Raw genomic sequence first — 19,491 nt, 5'->3', positions numbered from 1 at the left:
CAACTCAACCCCAGTGCAACTCATTTCCTATTTAATCTGACCCTATTTGACTCAATCCCAATCCAACCCCATTGCTGAAACAATGAAATTCGAGTTTGTTCAGGTCATGGGCATGAACATTTTTGCTAATTTCGAATATATTAGATAGAAGGATGAATTGTGGTTTTTACAGGGGGGGATAGGAATAGTTTTACACTGAAGTAGCATATAAAACACTTGCACAAGAACTAACCAATGAACAAAGGCCACTTCATCGAATCAACTTTTATCGCTTCCCACAAAACGGGCTGAATTACATTTTATAGGTATAATGTTGATATAAGGATGCCTGATCTGAATGAGGTTGATATGACCGGAGGTTGAGTCAAATAGGGTTGGGTTAAGCGAGGGTGATTTAAATGAGGATATAATTACATCAGAATTGGGTTGAATGGGTTTGAGCTGCATGAAGGTTGAATTACATGGAGATTGAGTTTGAATGGGGGTAGAGTTGAATAGGGGGTTGAGTTGAATGGGGAGAAGTTAAACAGAGATTAAGTTAAATGAAGGTCGACTTAAGCGAGGATTAAAAGCTTTTATTTGCAATTCTCATCTAATCCCTCAAGATTCCCTCAAGAATCCCTCATCCCTAAGTGATAGCTGACAAATTTATAATCCCAGAGACTTTAATTCATTTGGTCTGTCTATAACTTCCATCTGATAAGGCCTATCTTATCGTGAGCAATGTAACTCTCGCTTCTCATTCGCAACCCATCTTGCTCTACCGCATCTGCAAAAAAAAAATGGGTTTTCAGTTTCTTTAATTGAAACAAACCAAATATACAGTTTCAAGTCATTTATACATTTTCAGAATTCCAAGAATTATGAGTTCGGATTCGGAATGTTGTGAAAATCTATAAATAACATTTGAAAAAATGTTCGGTTTGTTTGAAATAAAGGAACCTAATTTTTGGCGGATACAATGATATGCCACTTTTGCGGTGTTACGTGTTACGTTTGCCACTTTTTTGCGGTGTTACGTTTGTGTTATGTTTGCCACTTTTGCGGTATTACATATTACATTTGTGTTACGTTTGCCACTTTTGCAGTGCTCTTCTGTCACAAAACTTTGATTCCAGGCATAGAAAAAAAAACTTCCCCTTTCCCACAAATGTTGCTTCCCATCCTCTAATTCCTCAAAAGACTCATTCACCATAAGTGATAGCCAACAACCTACACATCCCCAGAGACTTTCATTGAATCGGTCAGGTCTACAACTTCCGTCTGCTAGGGAACTCTTTTATCGTGGCAATAATAAGCTAAGTGACAAAGTAGTATATTCCCTATCCACCCTGACAATGTAAATGGAGAGAAATATTAGGTCTTCCTTTTTGGCTGAGTTCTCCGGATATTTATTACGAGTGGTCAAGAGAGGTGAGAGGGCAGGTAAAATTGTTTTTCCTTTCGTTTCCAACAGCATTTGAACAGTTAAAGAAATAGTTGAAGAGAAGTGTCTATAAAAAGTTTTATAGGCACAATTTGTTGACTTGTGAATCAAAACTTCAACCAATTAAAGTAAAATTGGGTCGGCCCTTTGCAGATATTTGAGATTTTTGTACGACTCGTATAAAAGCAACAACGATTTTTCATAAAGGAACCTTGAAAATCCCTAATATATTGACCACGGGAAGCCGTATCCAGGAAAGGGGGGATACCTGATTTGACCAACACCACCACCAACCCCCCAAAAAAATTACCGACTCATATCAAAAAACATATAAAAAAAAAGTTTTTGCGTTTTACAAAGTTTAAAAATCCCCCCCACCCCGATCAAAAATCCTGGATAAAATCTTGAATCTTTAAGACAGATTAGGGCTCAAGTATCGTTAGATATTTATTTTATTTGTAATTATAGATGTTATAAATATATCCGGTTATCGCTTTTTTGAATTTTCAAGAAGCCGTTGCAATTTCAAATTCAATACCCTTTTCTAGCTATTTATTTCCTTATTTTTAGTTGGTCTATATCTTAAACAATTGTTTTTAAGGTTTTGCCCGATTTTCTGACAATAAGAACTCTAGTGCTTAGAAAAATATTTTTATTGAATTATCGGCAGTTGTTTGTTTTTCCTCGGGAAACTTGGATTTCTGGGCATATTCATTCTCTGAAAACAGAACTTCATATACAAAATTAGAGAGATTTTCATGAAATTTATGATTTCTTTTTCATTTTCTTTATTTTGCTTTTAATATTTCCAGCGATTCTTTTTTTTTAAGCTGAAAATTCAACTTTTCAACTTTTCTTTTGAAATCTTATTTGTTTTTATCTAATTATAATTTCATTGTCTATTTGTTTTAAAAATATTTTTAAGTTTATTAAAATGCTGAAACAAAATTATTTATATTTTATTGGAATTTAAAATATTACGTATTTTTATGATTATCAACGGATTTTTTTTTTTCTTTCGTTCCCTTGGATTTCTGGACACGCTGCCTCTTTACAAATATAGATTCTTATATACAAAATATATTTTTGGAGAATCTCATAATATTTTTATTCTTTATTTCTTTTGCTTTTAACTGTATTAGTAATTCCTTTCCTCCTACTGAAATTTTTTTTTATTATTTTCCAATTTTAATGTGCTTGAATTTTTTAACTAGTTAGATTCGCTGTTGTGAATCCTTTTGTATCATTTGAAACGTTATATTTTTATAAGTTCTTATTTTTATTGTAATATATCCTCACAATGCTAAAATAATCAAACATTACAATTTTGGGACTTACATATAGTTCTACATACAGAGTAGATATAATCCTACTTACTTCGTTTTCAACATTACAATCTCGTATTTTCATATTCAACTTCCAACATAATTAAAGCCACATTTACTTATGGATATATATAGACATTCCCTTTCTATGACGAACTATAAAAGCTCAAATAGTGATAAGTCATTTTATCAGACAGTGAAACAGATACAGAAGAAATATCCAGAACTTTTTGTATATGTTTCTCTGTCTAATAAAAGGACTTATCCCTATTGAAATATTTATTTGTTCGAAAGGGGGGAAGTATGCCTCCCCCCTCCCCAAAAAAAGAAGAAAATTGGATGCTCCGGAACCTTCTGGAAAATTAATGTTCGTGAATAAAAATAAAGTTAAATTGAAAATCACTAATTTTCGAGACTTCGTGGAACCCAGTTTTAGCTCAGAGAAATTCGAAGCAACGCCAAAAATTTGGGGACATCGGAAACACTGCTTTATTTCTACTTAAAAGCTGAGGAAGGCTCTTGGCCTGACGATGCAACGAATGCACTCACAGATTCTCTGTGAATAAATATTTTTTGCCACATTTACATCCATATTATCGAGTTACATGATTTAGTATCTTCCATTTCTTGCAAGTAAAAATTTATACAATCATATGAATCTTAAAAAAATAGAAAAATGAGAAAAGTCTCCATATGCATTTATGCAATTTTAGTAGCGGTTGCCAAGTTTAAACAGAAAAACATTAGTGAAAAAACGGCCAAAAATAAGCATAGAACATATTGCACATATTTCAAACAAATAGTGCATCACAAAAAGGTAATTTGCTAATAGCTAAGGATTTCAATTTCCCACAAATATCATGGAAAGAAGGATACAGAAACTTGAAAAGGAGGTAACTTCGCTTGTAAAAATCGATTGCCTCTGACGGCTACTTAGCCTGGAAAAACTTTTCTGTCGACCTTGAAAAAAAATGACTACTGACCATTTCCCGTCTTGTTTTTACGTTTGCGCCAACTATTTTTTTTTTCTTTTAATATTTTTCCTTTAATAATTTACACAATCATATGAATCTTAAAAAATTAGAAAAATGAAAAAGATCCCCATATGCATTTATGCAGTTTTAGAAGCAGGTGCCAAGTTTAAACAGAAAAACATTAGTGAAAAATCGGCCAAAAATAAGCTAAAAACATATTGCAAATAAAACCTTAAGAAGGTGTAGCTTTTCTTTGAAAGTTGTTTTTGGTTGTTTTTGGGAATAAAAAGCTTGTTCATGTCATTCATATGATCCTAGTTTTGATTTTCACCGGTCAGAAATAACTTATTTCAACTATCTTTTTTCATATATTTCTATATATTTTTTATATTTTTTCATATATTTCTATCAGTCCGAAATACCTTTTTTCTTCATGGATGTAGTCAATGTTGCCTTGGTAAATAAATTAACTTCCTTTTTATCTTGTTTTGCAGCGCATAAAAGTACTCGGCCTTTTTCATTTTTTAGGTCCAATGTACACTTAAGACAAAGAAGCGCTTTTTTAGGGGAGGGGGATTAGATTCTCATATTGGCCCCTTATCTCTTTTTGTATCTCATGAAATAAACATTTAATTCATTTTGGGGGGGAGTGGGTAAAAAACAGTAGATATTTCTTACAAGTAGGAATCGCTAAACAGGACAATATGGGAGTAAACTTTTGGGAGTAAACAGCTTGTTAATGTCAATCAGATGATCTTAGTTTTGATTTTAGTTGTAATTTTCACGCATTTTACTATATGATTTAAATCTATATTTATTTATTTGCTTGCTGAAAACAGCTAACTAATATAGAGCCGAAACACTATTTCTTCTAGATTTCAACTATCTTAAAATAACTACTCATTTAATTATCTTTTAGTATTGACATGCTAAATAATACCACTAAATATTTCTACTTGGTAAAATCCAATATAAATTATTATATTGCCTTTATTTTCGCTTTCATCTTTTATTATAAATTAAGCCACTGCTACTTACGGATAATTAGCAATGCAAGCTAATTCTGTACTCGGTTCCCCCTTAATCGTTTCCACATTTTGGGGTGGCACCACAATCTCTGGTATTTCTTCATCAGTATCATCACCTCCTCCAACCAATAAATGAAAAGCTCCGGTTGTTTCCTCATGACCCAACTGTGTGTTTGTAGCTCTTGCCCTTAAAACAAAGTTGGTTTATTTCATAAGTTATATTTAATCATAAAAGATAGATTAATTATATAAATAGAATAAAAATATAAGTTATATGACATATATAAATTATAACAGTGCTCTTGTAATGTTCTTCTTCAACTGAGAAAATGTTTATTAATCTCGCAAATTAGGCCAATATTGAAAAATAAAAGATTAAATATACTATAAAGATTAATAAAATTAAAAATCATACCAACATATTAAATATAATTATACATAATTAATTTTATAAATTACGAATAAATTGCCCTTGCAATACTGCTCTTGAACTTAAAAAAAGGCTTATTCGTTATTTCATAAAGTGTGTTAAATCATAAAAAATTAATGAATGGTATAGAATACAAACTAAAAATACAAATGAACACAACATAATAATCTAAAAATAATGTACATTTAATATAAAATATATAATACGTTTATATGATACATATACACAGAAAATAAATTATAGCAAATCATAAATAATATTTATAAATGTGTAAACAATAAAATTATATAATAAATATAAGCCAAATAATAATATCATACAACAATTATATCTCAAATCATGTATAATGAATAAATAATTTTACAAAAACATTCCCTTCAAGACCTGGTTTGTCCAGAGATATTTCGAAATCACGAGAGCAGAATGTGCTAAAACGAGTTCAATAATTCGCTTCACTTTTTTCTATTAGCATTATTTACAAGCTTTGTTTGAATTAATTTTGCATTCTTTATCCTTATTCTTATAAATTATTTTCGTTTTAAGATTTTTGTTTTTTTACTCTGTTTCTTTTTTTGTAATTATGAAGCTGGGCAACATTAATTAATTACTGGACAGGAGATCGAATCCTGCTATTACTGATTGTTTGAAATTTAGGGGGGAAGGGTCAAACATGTGACTCTATAACCTCAGCCTCAGTCATCGCAGTTCTAAATGTGCACCAAGAGAAATACAGAGGGGGGGGGGGGTTAACAAGGGAAGTGTCGGATGATTTGCTTCCCCCAGCCTCGCGTAGCCTCCTGGCGGAAGTTAAAGAATCAGAAGACCGGTACCTGCGCTTCTTGGAACATTAGGTGAAGATTTTTTTTTTTTTTTTTTTTTTTTTTTTTTTTTTTTTTTTTTTTTTTTTTTTTTTTTTTTTACCTCGACTACTTCATGGGCTTAGCTAAGATTTCAAGCATCAAGTAAACCTTTATAAGGCAATCAAGGTAAGGCTCTAACCAAACTTTTATTATTATTTTTTTTTTTGGATTTTAGTTCAACGTTATTTTATCGAAGAGTTTTGAGTTTTCAGTGGAGGTATTCTTACTGATTTGTCTATTTAGCAGATCCTTATTAGTTTGTTTGTTTTAGCATTTGCATTACATTTCTATAGTGCCAATACTAGTTAATAGCCGAAATATTCTTTTCGATTGCATTTTAATCACTGTGTCCAGAAAATTTATCATTTATGTTTTATGTTTTGAACAAAAGGCATGTTGCTAGACAAAATTGATCACCAGATTAAGGCCAGCATTCAATCGATATGTACTCATGGTTTCTAACATGACACTATAACAATTAGTAAAAAAAAGTTGGTTTTCTAAGATTAGTAAGTCCTGTTTCTTTCTTCAAGTACATGTTTCATTGTCTTTTTTTTCCTCGTCCATATAAGTGGATCTTCATTTATCTTAGACAAGCTTATCCCCGTCTAGTTTCCCAGATACCGCAATATCCATTACTGTGGCTTATAAAGGGATTAATTGGTACGTCGTGTTCTTCATCAATTACAGGTCCGAAACATAAAATAAATGCAGCTTTAATTATATATGTGCATTACATTGACTTGACCCTTACCAGTGCGTATGTCTGAAAGGCTTCAGCACCAATGTTTACTTAGTACGTAATAAGTAGCGTGCTAAGCTTCTTCTTATTATTATCATGGTTCAGTAAAGGACGAATAACGGCCCACAGTAACCAAAAATTAAAAAATACGTTTGAAAAACTGAAAAGAAGCTCATTTAGTGATGGCAAGTATTGTCTAAATTAGTCTTAAAAGTAATATGTTATTTTAAAAACGAATCTAAGGTAACTTCAAGCAACAGTCTGAAACCCCCTAATAATTGCGCTGGGTTCAAACAAAAAGTACGCCATTGGAATCGTTTTAGCCGAAAACCCTTACGGTCCCTGGCTTGAACAACAAAGAAAATAACTTTTTTGCTGTTGTTTGTTTTTGTTTTTTTTACTCCTTCTGTGAGCAAGAGACTGTAACATCGTGGAGAAATGTTTAAGAGCTCAATTTCACCACCAGTGCAGCTATAGCCTTTTCCAAGAGAAATATTCTTTTTTTATTTGGTTTTAAATTTAATCAATGTATAACATATTTAATTCCAAGAGAATCTATATATATATAGAGAATATATATATATATCCAAGAGAATATATATATATATATATATATATCCAAGAGAATATATATATATATATATATATATATATATATATATATATATATATATATATATATATATATATATATATATATATATATATATATATATATATATATATATATATTGAGAGTTATACTCCATATTCTTATGGAGAGTTAGATGTATGTCAGGTATACTGGACTTGCTAAGGTGACTGAATCAGCTACGATGGCACGCTGGACTTGTAATCGTATGCGCTTATAATATCGTATGGACGAATAATGTTTCACATGGACTAAGGTATGGAATTATAATCGTATGCACTTATAATATCGAATGGACGAATAATGTTTCGCATGGACTACCGTATGGACTTATAATCGTATGCGCTTATAATATCGTATGGACGAATAATGTTTCGCATGGACTATCGTATAGACTTATAATCGTATGCGCTTATAATATCGTATGGACGAATAATGTTTCGCATGGACTACCGTATGGACTTATAATCGTATGCGCTTATAATATCGTATGGACGAATAATGTTTCGTATGGACTTAAAATCGTATGCACTTATAATATCATATGGATGAATAATGTTTCGCATGGACTATCGTATGGACTTTAGTCGTATGCGCTTATAATATCGTATGGACGAATAATGTTTCGCATGGACTATCGTATGGACCTATAATCGTATGCGGTTATAATATCGTATGACGAATAATGTTTCGTATGGACTTATAATCGTATGCGGGGAACGAAGGTTCAAGGCATGGTGTAGCAAATCCTTTGACTTGGGGTGGCGGTCAGTAGTATGACTCTGCAAACTCAGTCACCATGAATCTGGGGAGCTTACTGTAAAACAAATTCCCATATAATATATAAATTTCAAATGCAATAGGAGGCGAAAAAACGCCTAGTCCTGTTGTAAGGAGAACAGCTTCTGATTCCCAATAGCACAAACATAAATGCCTTAAATTGTAAGAAGAATACGCCTTTAAATTGAGCTGCCCAGAATCGGAAAATAGATGTTTGTCAGCTACTATATATATATCTTGACTCGTTGGAATCAAATACCATTACATTGAGCTGCAGAAAAAGGGCAAGTCAAGATGTTTGGCAGCTAAGATTTGTCAGCTGTGCCTTCGAAAGACTAGAACGTAATTTACACTTTACTGAAAATAAATTTTATTCGGTAATATGTGTTTTTATTCCTCTTAAGAAATATCGATAAAAAAGAAAGAAAAAATCCCCACCAGAATCAAGATAACTGAAAAGAACAAATGAATGTGGAGTGACAGTCTTATATACATACTGGCATTCATTACTAAAAATCTTGAAATTCGGATTGATTAAAGTCACAAGGGAGAAACGTATTTTGTTTTCAGTGAAGTGCAAATTATGGTCTGGTCTTTAAAGGGCACAGGGGGCCTTGGGCCTACTCTTCTTTGAGGTAGCTTTCGCTCGTTTTGGATTTGACTTGGTTGTTATTTCACTTGGTTATTATAACAAAAAACATATTTTTTGTTTTTATAAAAGAGCATCTTTTACCAAGAAAAGGGCCCTAAACCTCCTGATCTAAGTTCTAGACGATAAAAATGAATTGGATATCATGGGATTTCCATCCTTCGATATTTTGACCCTCCCTAAAGAGTGCAAATACACAAACATGCAGTTTTTATATGAAAAATTGCCTATTATATTATTGCAACCCATTTGGTCATTAAAAAGGGCATTAGAACTTTTAATTTCCAATCGAGTTAGCCTCTCCTAGTTGTCTATCTCTAACCCTTATAAACGAAGTGGTGGGGGGAGAGAAAGAAATGAATAAATAGAGGCCTGAATGTTCTTTACTAAATTCGCCCAAGTAGGCGCACTTTGATAGTTTAGAATGTGTATTTATTGGGGTTGGTCAACGAGCACAGACTTTAGGACTTTCATCTTACTATTTTTCTACATAGGCCTACTTTTTAATAAATGTTGTCCTTGTTATATGGAAAACAATATAAATAAATATTATGTTTTCAATTTCAATGTTACACATACCCACAACTAGACATTGAATGCAATAAGCTAAATCAATGTATTTGCATATTAATATATAACTAATACCTGTACGACTTCTGATCTCTTTGATCAACTGCAAGTACAACCAATTTATTGTCTGGAGTAGTTGCATATCGTATTCCATATAATGTACGGTCGTCAGAAAGCCAAGTTACGACAGGGGGTGGGTTGCTTTCAATAGATGGCAATGATAGTATAGCGGCTCGGCCACGTTTAACTGTGATCGTAGATTCTGATGTGTGCTCAAATGGATACATATCTGGAATATAAGAAAACCCTTAAATTGAGTGGGCATCGAAAACAAAATTTAAAAACAGTTTCTAGAACGTTTCAAAACGTTTCTAGAAACGTCAAACAGAACAGAAGAAAAGACGCTTAGAGTACTGAATCTCCTGAGAGGCTTTTTTGTTTTAGGATTCCTGAACGCCTTGGAGTCTGTTAGCGTTCCTTTTGTAGTCTCTTAGCTCGACTTTTTGAATTGAAACATGACTCTAAATCACTCCTTTTGTATGAAATTAATTGAATCTGGTCAAATTCGCAAAAACTTAAAAATGTTTTCTTTTATTATCAACAGCTATTCAGCAAAACACTCACAAACTACCCAACGAACACGGCGTTTCAGCTTTCTACCCGAAGCGCACCGTTTGATAAAGTGTCTCCTAAAACGTTAACGCCAAATAGACACGTTCAGAGTTTAAGATGGCATTGATAAAAACTGCTTGCCGTGACACTATCAATTTCATATCTAAAAGGAATCTTAGGTCCTCCCCCTCCCGAAGTATTGAAACAGTAAAGCAATAAAGACCATGGACTGGAATGAAAAATAAGATATTGATTCCTACGACCAAACTTTTACTAGACCATTTAGGTATGTTTGTTTTCGTGTTCGGCTTTCCCAACTTTGAGATAAACACTGCCATAGAATAATGTTCATTTGTCAATATTTACACAGAGAAAACTGCGGGAAAAGTAATCAGTCAATCAACAAACCGCGAATACAGAAAAAACAATTTAAAAATGTCAAGAACATCATACGGCTGCATATCACTTGCAGATAGGAAAAGATAATTTGAAACCAAGGCCGTATCCAGGATTTTTGGGGAAGGAAGGGGGTACGATTTAGACAAACATTTCGGGGGGGGAGGCTCTTACCCCCCTCCTGGATAAGACCTTGTTTGGAACGCAAGAAGGTCAACCGCACAAATTCTATAGTAGAGGGCATTTTGTTTTCGTTTTATTTTGTTGTTGTTTTTTTTTTTACCGTCATTAGTTTCAAAAACCATTTTACAAAAAAAAAGTTGTAAGAAAAGTAAACAGCAAAAAAAGTCATCTTTATCAAAACTTAGGGTTACAAAAATAATCTTATATAGATGGCGATACGAGACGGGTTTAGGTAAAGATTGTAAGTTTCTGTTCGTTTGTTTAAGATTAAGTTTTAAGTCGTTTATGACTAAAATTTTGATTACTTAAAAAATAATAAAGTCAGTTATTACATGAAGAGGATTAAAAAACAGCCCTAAAATTTCTTTTTCATAGGTTTTATTTGGGAGTTTATAAGATTTGGAAAACAAAATCCGAAACTCTGATCAAGAGCTAAAAATTTCTCGACAGTCATTTTATTCGAACATAAAATATTTTTGTTGAGATTTGAATGTAAGTAACAGTGATTAAATGTATAATTGTGGATTAAACAACAGTATACAATAACTTGTTTTCTTTTCTCATAAGCGCCTTTTAAACTTCTTTAATAGACAAAAATGTCTGACTAAGCTAAAAAAAAAAAAAAAAATTGAGAAAAAACAAATATTAGTGGATGGGGAAAAAATGTCGCGGAATATGTCTCCTGGGACTGGGTTAGCCAATCGATCATATCAACTAACTGATATTTTTTCCTACTTTCCTTTCTTTATTTCCTATAAGACATATCATGCTGATTATAACTGAGAGACCACATAACATTTCCCAGTCCCTCTTCTGATATAATATTTCCATGTTTTGTACAATAGCACAGAGTTTTTTCGACTATTTTGATCACAGACCCCTTTTGATTTTCAGTTTATCTTCCAGCAATCAGCCCTTTAATCAGTAACTGCTTAAGTACAAAAGCATATAACTCGTTTTAGATTTGAACTTCATGATATGTTTGTAATTGTTCGGACCACGAGCCTAATTTGCAATGGGGCAGGGGTTGGGGGGGGGGTAGCAACTGCCCCCACTAGACCTCAGTTTGCCCCCCCGACCTCAGTTTGCCCCCCCCCCGACCTCAGTTTTCCCCCCAGCTGAAATTAAGTTTCTCCAAAAAAAATCTTTTCAAAACTAAGACAAACCTGGAGAATTCAAGCATCCACAGAAACTGGTCAGTTTTCTTTAGTATACCTTTACCTCTTTTGGTACTATATGGCTCGTTTTTCAGTTTTCACTATCATTTTTACTTGATTTGAGAAAATTGGGTCCAACTTCCCTCCCCTCGCAGGGTTTTGACAAAATTACACCACTGGTTTGGACCCATGAAAGTTCCAATTTTTTTTTTTTTTTTTTTTTTTTTTTTTTTTTTTTTTTTTTTTTTTTTTTTTTTTTTTTTTTTTTTTTTTTTTTTTTTTTTTTTTTTTTTTTTTTTTTTTTTTGACAGTTTCATAATTCATGAATTCCTAAACTTCATCACGACAATAATGTAGACTTATTATGTGAACATAATATGAATTTTAGGGGGAGAGAAGGAATCAAATAGGTCCGGTTGCAAAATAATTATCGGGTCTGTTCAGTCGAACTTGATTAAAACAATTCTTGATAACGAACAAATATACTTTTAAAACGCAAACGAAGTTTGCCTATTAAAATGTCTTAGATTTGGCCCCTTTGAGGCCCGGATTGCGGGAGTGGAATTTCCCACATACATTTTCACGGTGTACCGGTTTTAAGTCATCTCCATGGCATGTATTTTTTGTGTTCTTCTTCTTTTTCGTTTGCAAACTCAACATGCACTAACAAACAACTTAACAAAATTTTAACATATGCTACATTACCATTTTTCTTGCAAAAAACGAAAAAAGAAAGAAAAATACATGAAAGCTCACTTGTTTTCTAAGAAAATCTCTTGGTCAGATAGAAAAAAATAGCAAACATAGCAAAAATTTTCTTTTGTACAATAAGGCAAACAAAATTCAATCAAATTAAAAAAAATTCCACAAAAACACCTAATTAGAAAAGGTTGTAGTAAAGCTTAAAAAATAAAGATGGGATTCATAACTTGGAAACGATCTATTTGAAGCTACCCTATTCATATAGCCTAAAGCTCTTCAACCCCCCCCCCCCCCTCACCAACAAAAATACATGTCTCCAGGCCAAAGCAGATTTGTCTTAGTTTTTTTGCTTAACGATTTGCCAGAGGCACTTTCGAACCAGAAAATAGGAACATTAGAATTTTTGACTCCCCTTGTAATTGTCTCTGTGAACTGGATAATGAAATCTTTACAACAATTATTAATTTAGCAGCCGAGGTGAAACGGCTCAGTGCAATTGCTGCCAAAGATCCCTTCCTCCCTGACTTCAAGTGTTCAAAATAAAAATTATATATAAAGGGTCACGCTTTTACCCAACTAGACTTTAGAACACAGCTTTATTTATTAAAACCAAAAAACTCTAAGCCGGTCGCTTGTCACTTTAAATCAAAAGTATTTTCTTGGTCCAAATAACAAAAAAGCAAACCATAAGATAAAACAGGAAAGACAAAAAGTAAGAAAACATGAATACATGAATAAAACATGATTTCTAGTAATTCAATTATGACGAAATCCCTTTTAAACATGAAAGTCACAAAATAAACAATTAACAAAAAAAGTAGATAATTTAGTTCACGCTGTAGCTTCTTCAATACTGGACTAATAAAAACAACTATAAATTATGACAAGGAAAAATAAAAAATAAAAACAACTATAAATTATGAAAAGGAAAAAGAAAAACTTAAAGCAGAAAATCCAATTAACTAGTATTTGAATTAAGGGAAACTATATTCCATGATTGTATTATGTTATATTATATTATAATATATATATATATATATATATATATATATATATATATATTATACCATATATAATATAATTACCTAATATATATATATATATATATATATATATATATATATATATATATATATATATATATATATATTTATATATATATATATGGGAGGGGGAGTTGAGCATTGAAGAGTAATGAAGACTGGATTTGTTATTATTATTTTTCTTTTATACTTTTATTTATCTATTTTTCTTTTAATTCAGTTATTTCTTTACTTATCTATTTTTGTCATATATATAGGTAATAGTTTATTTATTTTTGGTTTATTTATAATAGTTTTCATTAAATAGTTGAGGTTTAAGTAAATGGTGGAGTTCATAGGTAAGTAGTTACGTGGAGTTTCGCGCGACCTCAGACCCGCATCGGTTTCCTCCAGCGCGAAAGTGTTGTTTAATTTATTTATTTGTGAAGGTGGATTAATAAACTTATAACTTGAAAAATGTAAATGTAATAAAAAAAATGTATAATTCAGTTTAGTTTTGACTTCGTCACAAATAGAACAATACAAACGATTAAATAAAACAAAATAAACAACGACAAGACAGGAGACATAGTAAAATAGGACAGTAAAGACAAAAAAAAATAATAAAAGATGATTTCTAGCAATCTAATTACTGTGAAATTCTTCTTAGACATGCAATTCACAAAATAAGTAATTAACAAAAAGAAATTGAATAATTTAGCTCAAGCTTTACCTTCTTCTAAAGTAAAAAAAAAACTACATACAAGGAATAGAAAATAAAAACCAAAAAAGAAAATTCAATTATCTAGTAAGTAAATTATGGAAACTATATCTTAAAAATGTAAATGTAACAAATATGTTTAATTTAGTTCAATATTAACTTCTTCATTAATAGAACAATTAAATAAACAGAATAGACAAAGATCACACAGGATACATAATAACATGAGAAAGGAGAGCCAAAAAATAGAGAACCATGAACAAAACATGATTTCAAGCAATTTAATTATAGCAAATTCTCTGTTAGACATGCAAGTCACAAAATAAACAGTCAACAAAGAAAAGTAGATAATTTGGTTTAAGCTGCAGCTTCTTCAAAAGCAAACTCGTAAAAACAACTACAAATTAGGAAAATATAAAAAAAAAGCAGAAAATCCAATTATCTAGTAATTCAATTGTGGGAAATTATACGTGAAAAATGTAAATGGAGCAAAAAAAAATTAGTTCAATGCTAGCTTCATCATCAATAAAATAATAGGATTAAATGAAACAGAATCACCAACACCTATTGAAAAAAAGTTCACCTTGTGACGCCTTCTCAAGACTTACGGAGACACACAAGACTTTTACAAGACATTACGGCCCGTTCCTATTTCAGCGTTTTTGTTAATATATTTTTGGCGTTGAAGGGTTCTCCCATTTTCAAAGATCATTTACACCAGGTGACAAGCTCCAAGTATGGTGGAGTCCCACACGCAGCACCAAGTTATATTTGTTACAAAAATGTGAGGCATTTGTAAATGTGTTTTTTGTAAATGAGTAAAATTTTTGTAAAATTTTGTAAATGTGTTACAAAAATTTGTTAAAAAAAACTGATAGAAGAACCACAAACACAATGAAAAAAGTGATCTTCCAAGATGGACGCCAGGTAGTGAAGAGTGGGTCCCCGTCGTCGGAGTTTTTTGAAATAAAATATACCCTATCCATCGCTAGTATTTTCTTCAATTCTATCACTAGGTTTTATGCGTCTGCTGAATCTTAGTGTGAAGGAGTTAACGAGCCATAATGAAAATTCTAAGGATTACCATTCACGTTTTTAGAAGAAGAAACTTTTGAATCAGCCATTAAAATCTTAATATCTTAGCAGCGCAAAATTAAGATTTCATCTTCTTTTTTTCTAATTTTTGGGTTTATTTTGTAGCACAAAGGAACATATCATTCTGCTCATACAAAGAATCATATTGAAAATTTCAAGGATCGCCATTCACATTTTCAGAAGAAGCAACTTTTGAATCAACCATTTAAAATCTTCCGATCGCGCCAGCGCCGTACTGATATTCCATCTTATTTCATTAATTTGTAGGTTTATTTTGTAGTACAAAAGCAAATTATCATTCAGCACGTGTAAAAAGTCAAATTGAAATTCTAAGGACCGCCGTTCATATTTTAGAAGAGGCAACTTTTAAATTATAACTAGATTAAACCACAATTAAAATTTTCCGGCTTCAGCAGCACAAAACCGGTACTTAATTTTCTTTCTTTTTTCTTTTCTTTCTTTCTTTGATTCTGTAGCTCTAAAGCAACTTATCATTCGGCTCACACAAAGAGCCATACTGGAAATTCTAGGGAACATCATTCCTATCTTTTTGTGAAGCAACTTTTCAATCACTCATTAAATTTTTCTTATCAGGCAGCGATAAATTGAGATGTCACCTTCTTTTTGTTTAGGTTAATTTCGGAGCATAAAAGCAGCTAATCATTCGGCTCACACAAAGAGCCATATTGAAAATTCGTAAAATTCGACTCAAAAGGTTCAAATACAGGGATAAAAAACATCGGTAAACGGTCTTTGTGATATTTCTCACACCCAAAGATGTTATTATATATACACACACACACACACACATTTATATATATATATATATATATATATATATATATATATATATATATATATATATATATATATATATATATATATATATATATATATATATATATATATATATATATATATATATATATATATATATATATATATATATATATATATATATATAAATTATGTCCTATATGTATGGCCGTATCTAGGGGGTAGGGGTTTTAGTTCCCTCTTCCGAAACATTTTTTCTGAATCGTAAAAACGTAACAAAATTGAATATAAGCTAATTTTTGATGCGTTTTTAAAGTTTTTTTGTGAACCCTCCCTCGTTAAAAAATTCTTTGTAAACCCCTATCGAAAACGAATCATGAATAGAGCCCTGCCTATATATAATGTAAATAATAAGGAAATATGAAGTTCACGAAACTCTGCCTTGTAGCACAAAGAGGAATTGTAAAAAATGTGTATATTAGAAGAATCAATATTTTACGCTAATTTTAAACATATATCATTTTTAGATTTTACAATAGAAAACTCTTTCTTTTGTTTTAGGTTAACTTCGGAGCATAAAAGCAGCTTATCATTCGATTCATACAAAGAGTAGGTAAAACTGATAAAAGTTGGCATTTTGACCCTGAATTTAACATAAATTAAATACTAAGTACAAAATAAAACTAAAAATCTAATTGATGTATCCAATTTTTGACAGTAGAAGCTGTCGAATTTTGAAAAATCTTCATAGAATAGAACCATAAACATATAGAAAAAATCAGGTTAAGACGATGTAGTTGCCTCTGAGAATCAACCGATTATTGATGTTTTGAATTTTTACGCCTTCGTAGAAGACGTAAAATTCTCCTTAGAAGCGTTGTCAAATTTAGGTAATCAATTATGCTTATTTATTTTCTTGGTTTAATGCGATAACACTGACAAAGACATGGTACCATTTTAAAAATCATATAATTTTGAAATAGCAAAAATAAAATCCTCGAAAATCGCGATTTTCAGGTACAAATAGATTCATAATAGATCGAGGGGTCAAAAATATTCAGATTTGATTTCCCTGTCACTCTAAATATCAATATATAAGAGCAAAACCTTAACCCGTAAAAATATAAAAATGTGACCTTAAAAGTGCTTGTTTTCACTTCCCTCTCCTTTTAAAAATACTTGGGTACTTCGCCTAAGAGTCGAGGCTCCGTGCATCTTTGTCACACTGTATGTAATTAAGAAGTACTTTGATGTACGCTTGGCATGCCCCTCCCCACTCTCTCTCTCTGAATAGCTCCCTTGATAGCAAATCAACTACCCTTCAATTCCCTTAAATCAAAGGGCCCGAGATTTTTTTTTTCTAATTTTTTTTTAGCGATTTATTACAAAAGACTTTTCCTCGTATTTTTCAAGACGTTTCTTTTTTTCACTTTTTTTGGTAATCTTTTAGTGATCTTATTCTTTTGCAGCCAAATGTTTCCTTTTCTAACATTGACTGTAGAACAATTTCCCACAGAATCTAATAGGTACTTCAATCCATCATTGTCATAACCACATAAGTAAGCTCCCCCATCATATTATACGACAATATTGTATATGTCATAGAAGCTATTGTAATCTGTTTATTTTTTCTCCGCTCATCATAATTGGCATAGGAATTTCTAATAGCTGCTCCAATGATAGATTAATAGTCCACTAATGTAGAGATTTATTCGACGTAAAGAATTTCAAGGAGTTGGTGTGGAACCAAAGGCACTATTTAGAGAGGGATACGAAACGCGCCACTCCTCAAAATGTCATTTGAATGGATAAAATATAACAAAAGTGCACTTAAAAGGGCAAGAGGGGGTCGAAAATGCGCTTTGAAAAACGCATCCTTGTTTTAGTTTTCATGGGTGACGCTTATATAAAAAATTTCTGAAGAGCTTCTCATTGATATATTAATTTTACATTATTATTCATATTTAAAACACCATGTTCATAAAAACAAAACACTTTTTTAACCTTGAACACAATTAAGGTAGGGGAGGTCGGGGTCGAACTGGACAAAATTCGCCGATCACAAACATCTAATTTGTTTATGAATGGACGCTCAAAATTGATGTTCTCTAGATACCTGTCAGAATAAGGAATGCTTGGGATATTTTTCAGATTTTTTGTTCTTCAAATTTTCTCAAAATCTACATTTATAATTTCGGTTAAAGTGTTCGAACCAACCCCACCTAGTGGGGTTGGTTGGGTCACGCTGGGGCTTGACCCAGACAAGCTAAAAAAAAATTCAAAAAATCTACCGGTGATCCTGTACAAACAGTAAATTCGTCCATAAAGCATTTTTTTTTTTTTTTTTTACTTTGAACAGAGTTGTACAAAATTACAATATTATAAACTTGCTTGATTAGGGCAGCACATTTTGTTGTGGAAAATTAAATTCCTGGCGAAAGCTCTGAGGCATTATGCTGAATCCTCCACAGGATTTTGGCAGACTTGGGAGAATATCAGAAAAATCCACACTCTCAAAATCTTCTGCCTCGGGGAAAACAAACCTTTTGCTTTTCTTGCACTTGAAACTAATCGTAGCTTAATCTCCGGCACTAAGCCATCATAGCAGAGGGTTGACTTCTTGAGCTGGAACTTGAGAACGACATAATCTCCTACTGACAAGGAAGATGGACTGAACGGCAGGTCATCATTATTGTCGTCTTAACCAAGATTTAATGATTCATCAGGTGAAAGTGCGTCTCTTTAGGTTTTTTTATTCTCCCTTTCCATGCTTTTTTTCTTTCCTGGCCTGTTAGTGAGTATCCTGGTTCTGCCTGTTTTGCGGCGCTTACGAGAGCTTGCGTGCACATTTCTCATAAACGGGAAAGACCTGATCATTTCTGGGGTTTTGACCTTGCAATTGACCTTGCAGGTTGGTGGTTGATGGCCTGGGAGCAGGACTGGGGTCAGTTGCTCGTCCAGGAGTAGAAACATTATCGTTGGAACGAGACTGTCCAATTTTGTAAAGTTCCAAAGCTGCTGTATATGCCTAATTTGTACTGATCTTGAATAAGAATCTTTTGACAGGATCAAATAGGGTAGAGCCGGAAACCGTCCGGTTCAACTAAAAAAAAAACAGACTACCCCCACACCCACCCCTTTACAATCCGACTGACAAAACAATTTAGAGAAACCAGCGAAAAAATTTCTGGTATTATACTTACAGTTTAGCACAACAATCTGCAAGGTGCCAGAAAAAACTGACCTACCTAAAACGGTTTTTGCAGTTTAACTTTTGAAAGGATCAATCAACCGAACTAGGAATTCATCCTGAGACATGAAGGTAAGATGGCACCCTTACAAATTATTGTAGAATTTTTCACCAAATGGTGTCTGAGTAATTGAGGGTGTCCGGTTCAACCCTCGTTAGGG

At 32.2% G+C, this 19,491-nt stretch overlaps 1 protein-coding gene across 1 annotated transcript in view; it reads right to left on the bottom strand.

Annotated features, from left to right (window-relative positions):
* The window catches only part of LOC136040410 (protein sidekick-like), a gene marked incomplete in the record, with an annotated part of 274,067 nt that overhangs the window by 174,357 nt on the left and 80,219 nt on the right, over positions 1 to 19,491 (bottom strand). The window contains 2 exon segments of the mRNA XM_065724684.1: positions 4,764 to 4,940; positions 9,491 to 9,704. Of these exon segments, the coding sequence (XP_065580756.1) occupies positions 4,764 to 4,940; positions 9,491 to 9,704 (391 nt within the window).

The sequence above is a fragment of the Artemia franciscana genome, chromosome 20 (assembly GCF_032884065.1).
Source record: "Artemia franciscana chromosome 20, ASM3288406v1, whole genome shotgun sequence".
NCBI classification, from domain to species: Eukaryota; Metazoa; Arthropoda; class Branchiopoda; order Anostraca; family Artemiidae; genus Artemia; species Artemia franciscana.
The sequence above is the reverse complement of the archived record's forward strand: the minus strand, read 5'-3'. Positions and strand labels throughout refer to the sequence as shown.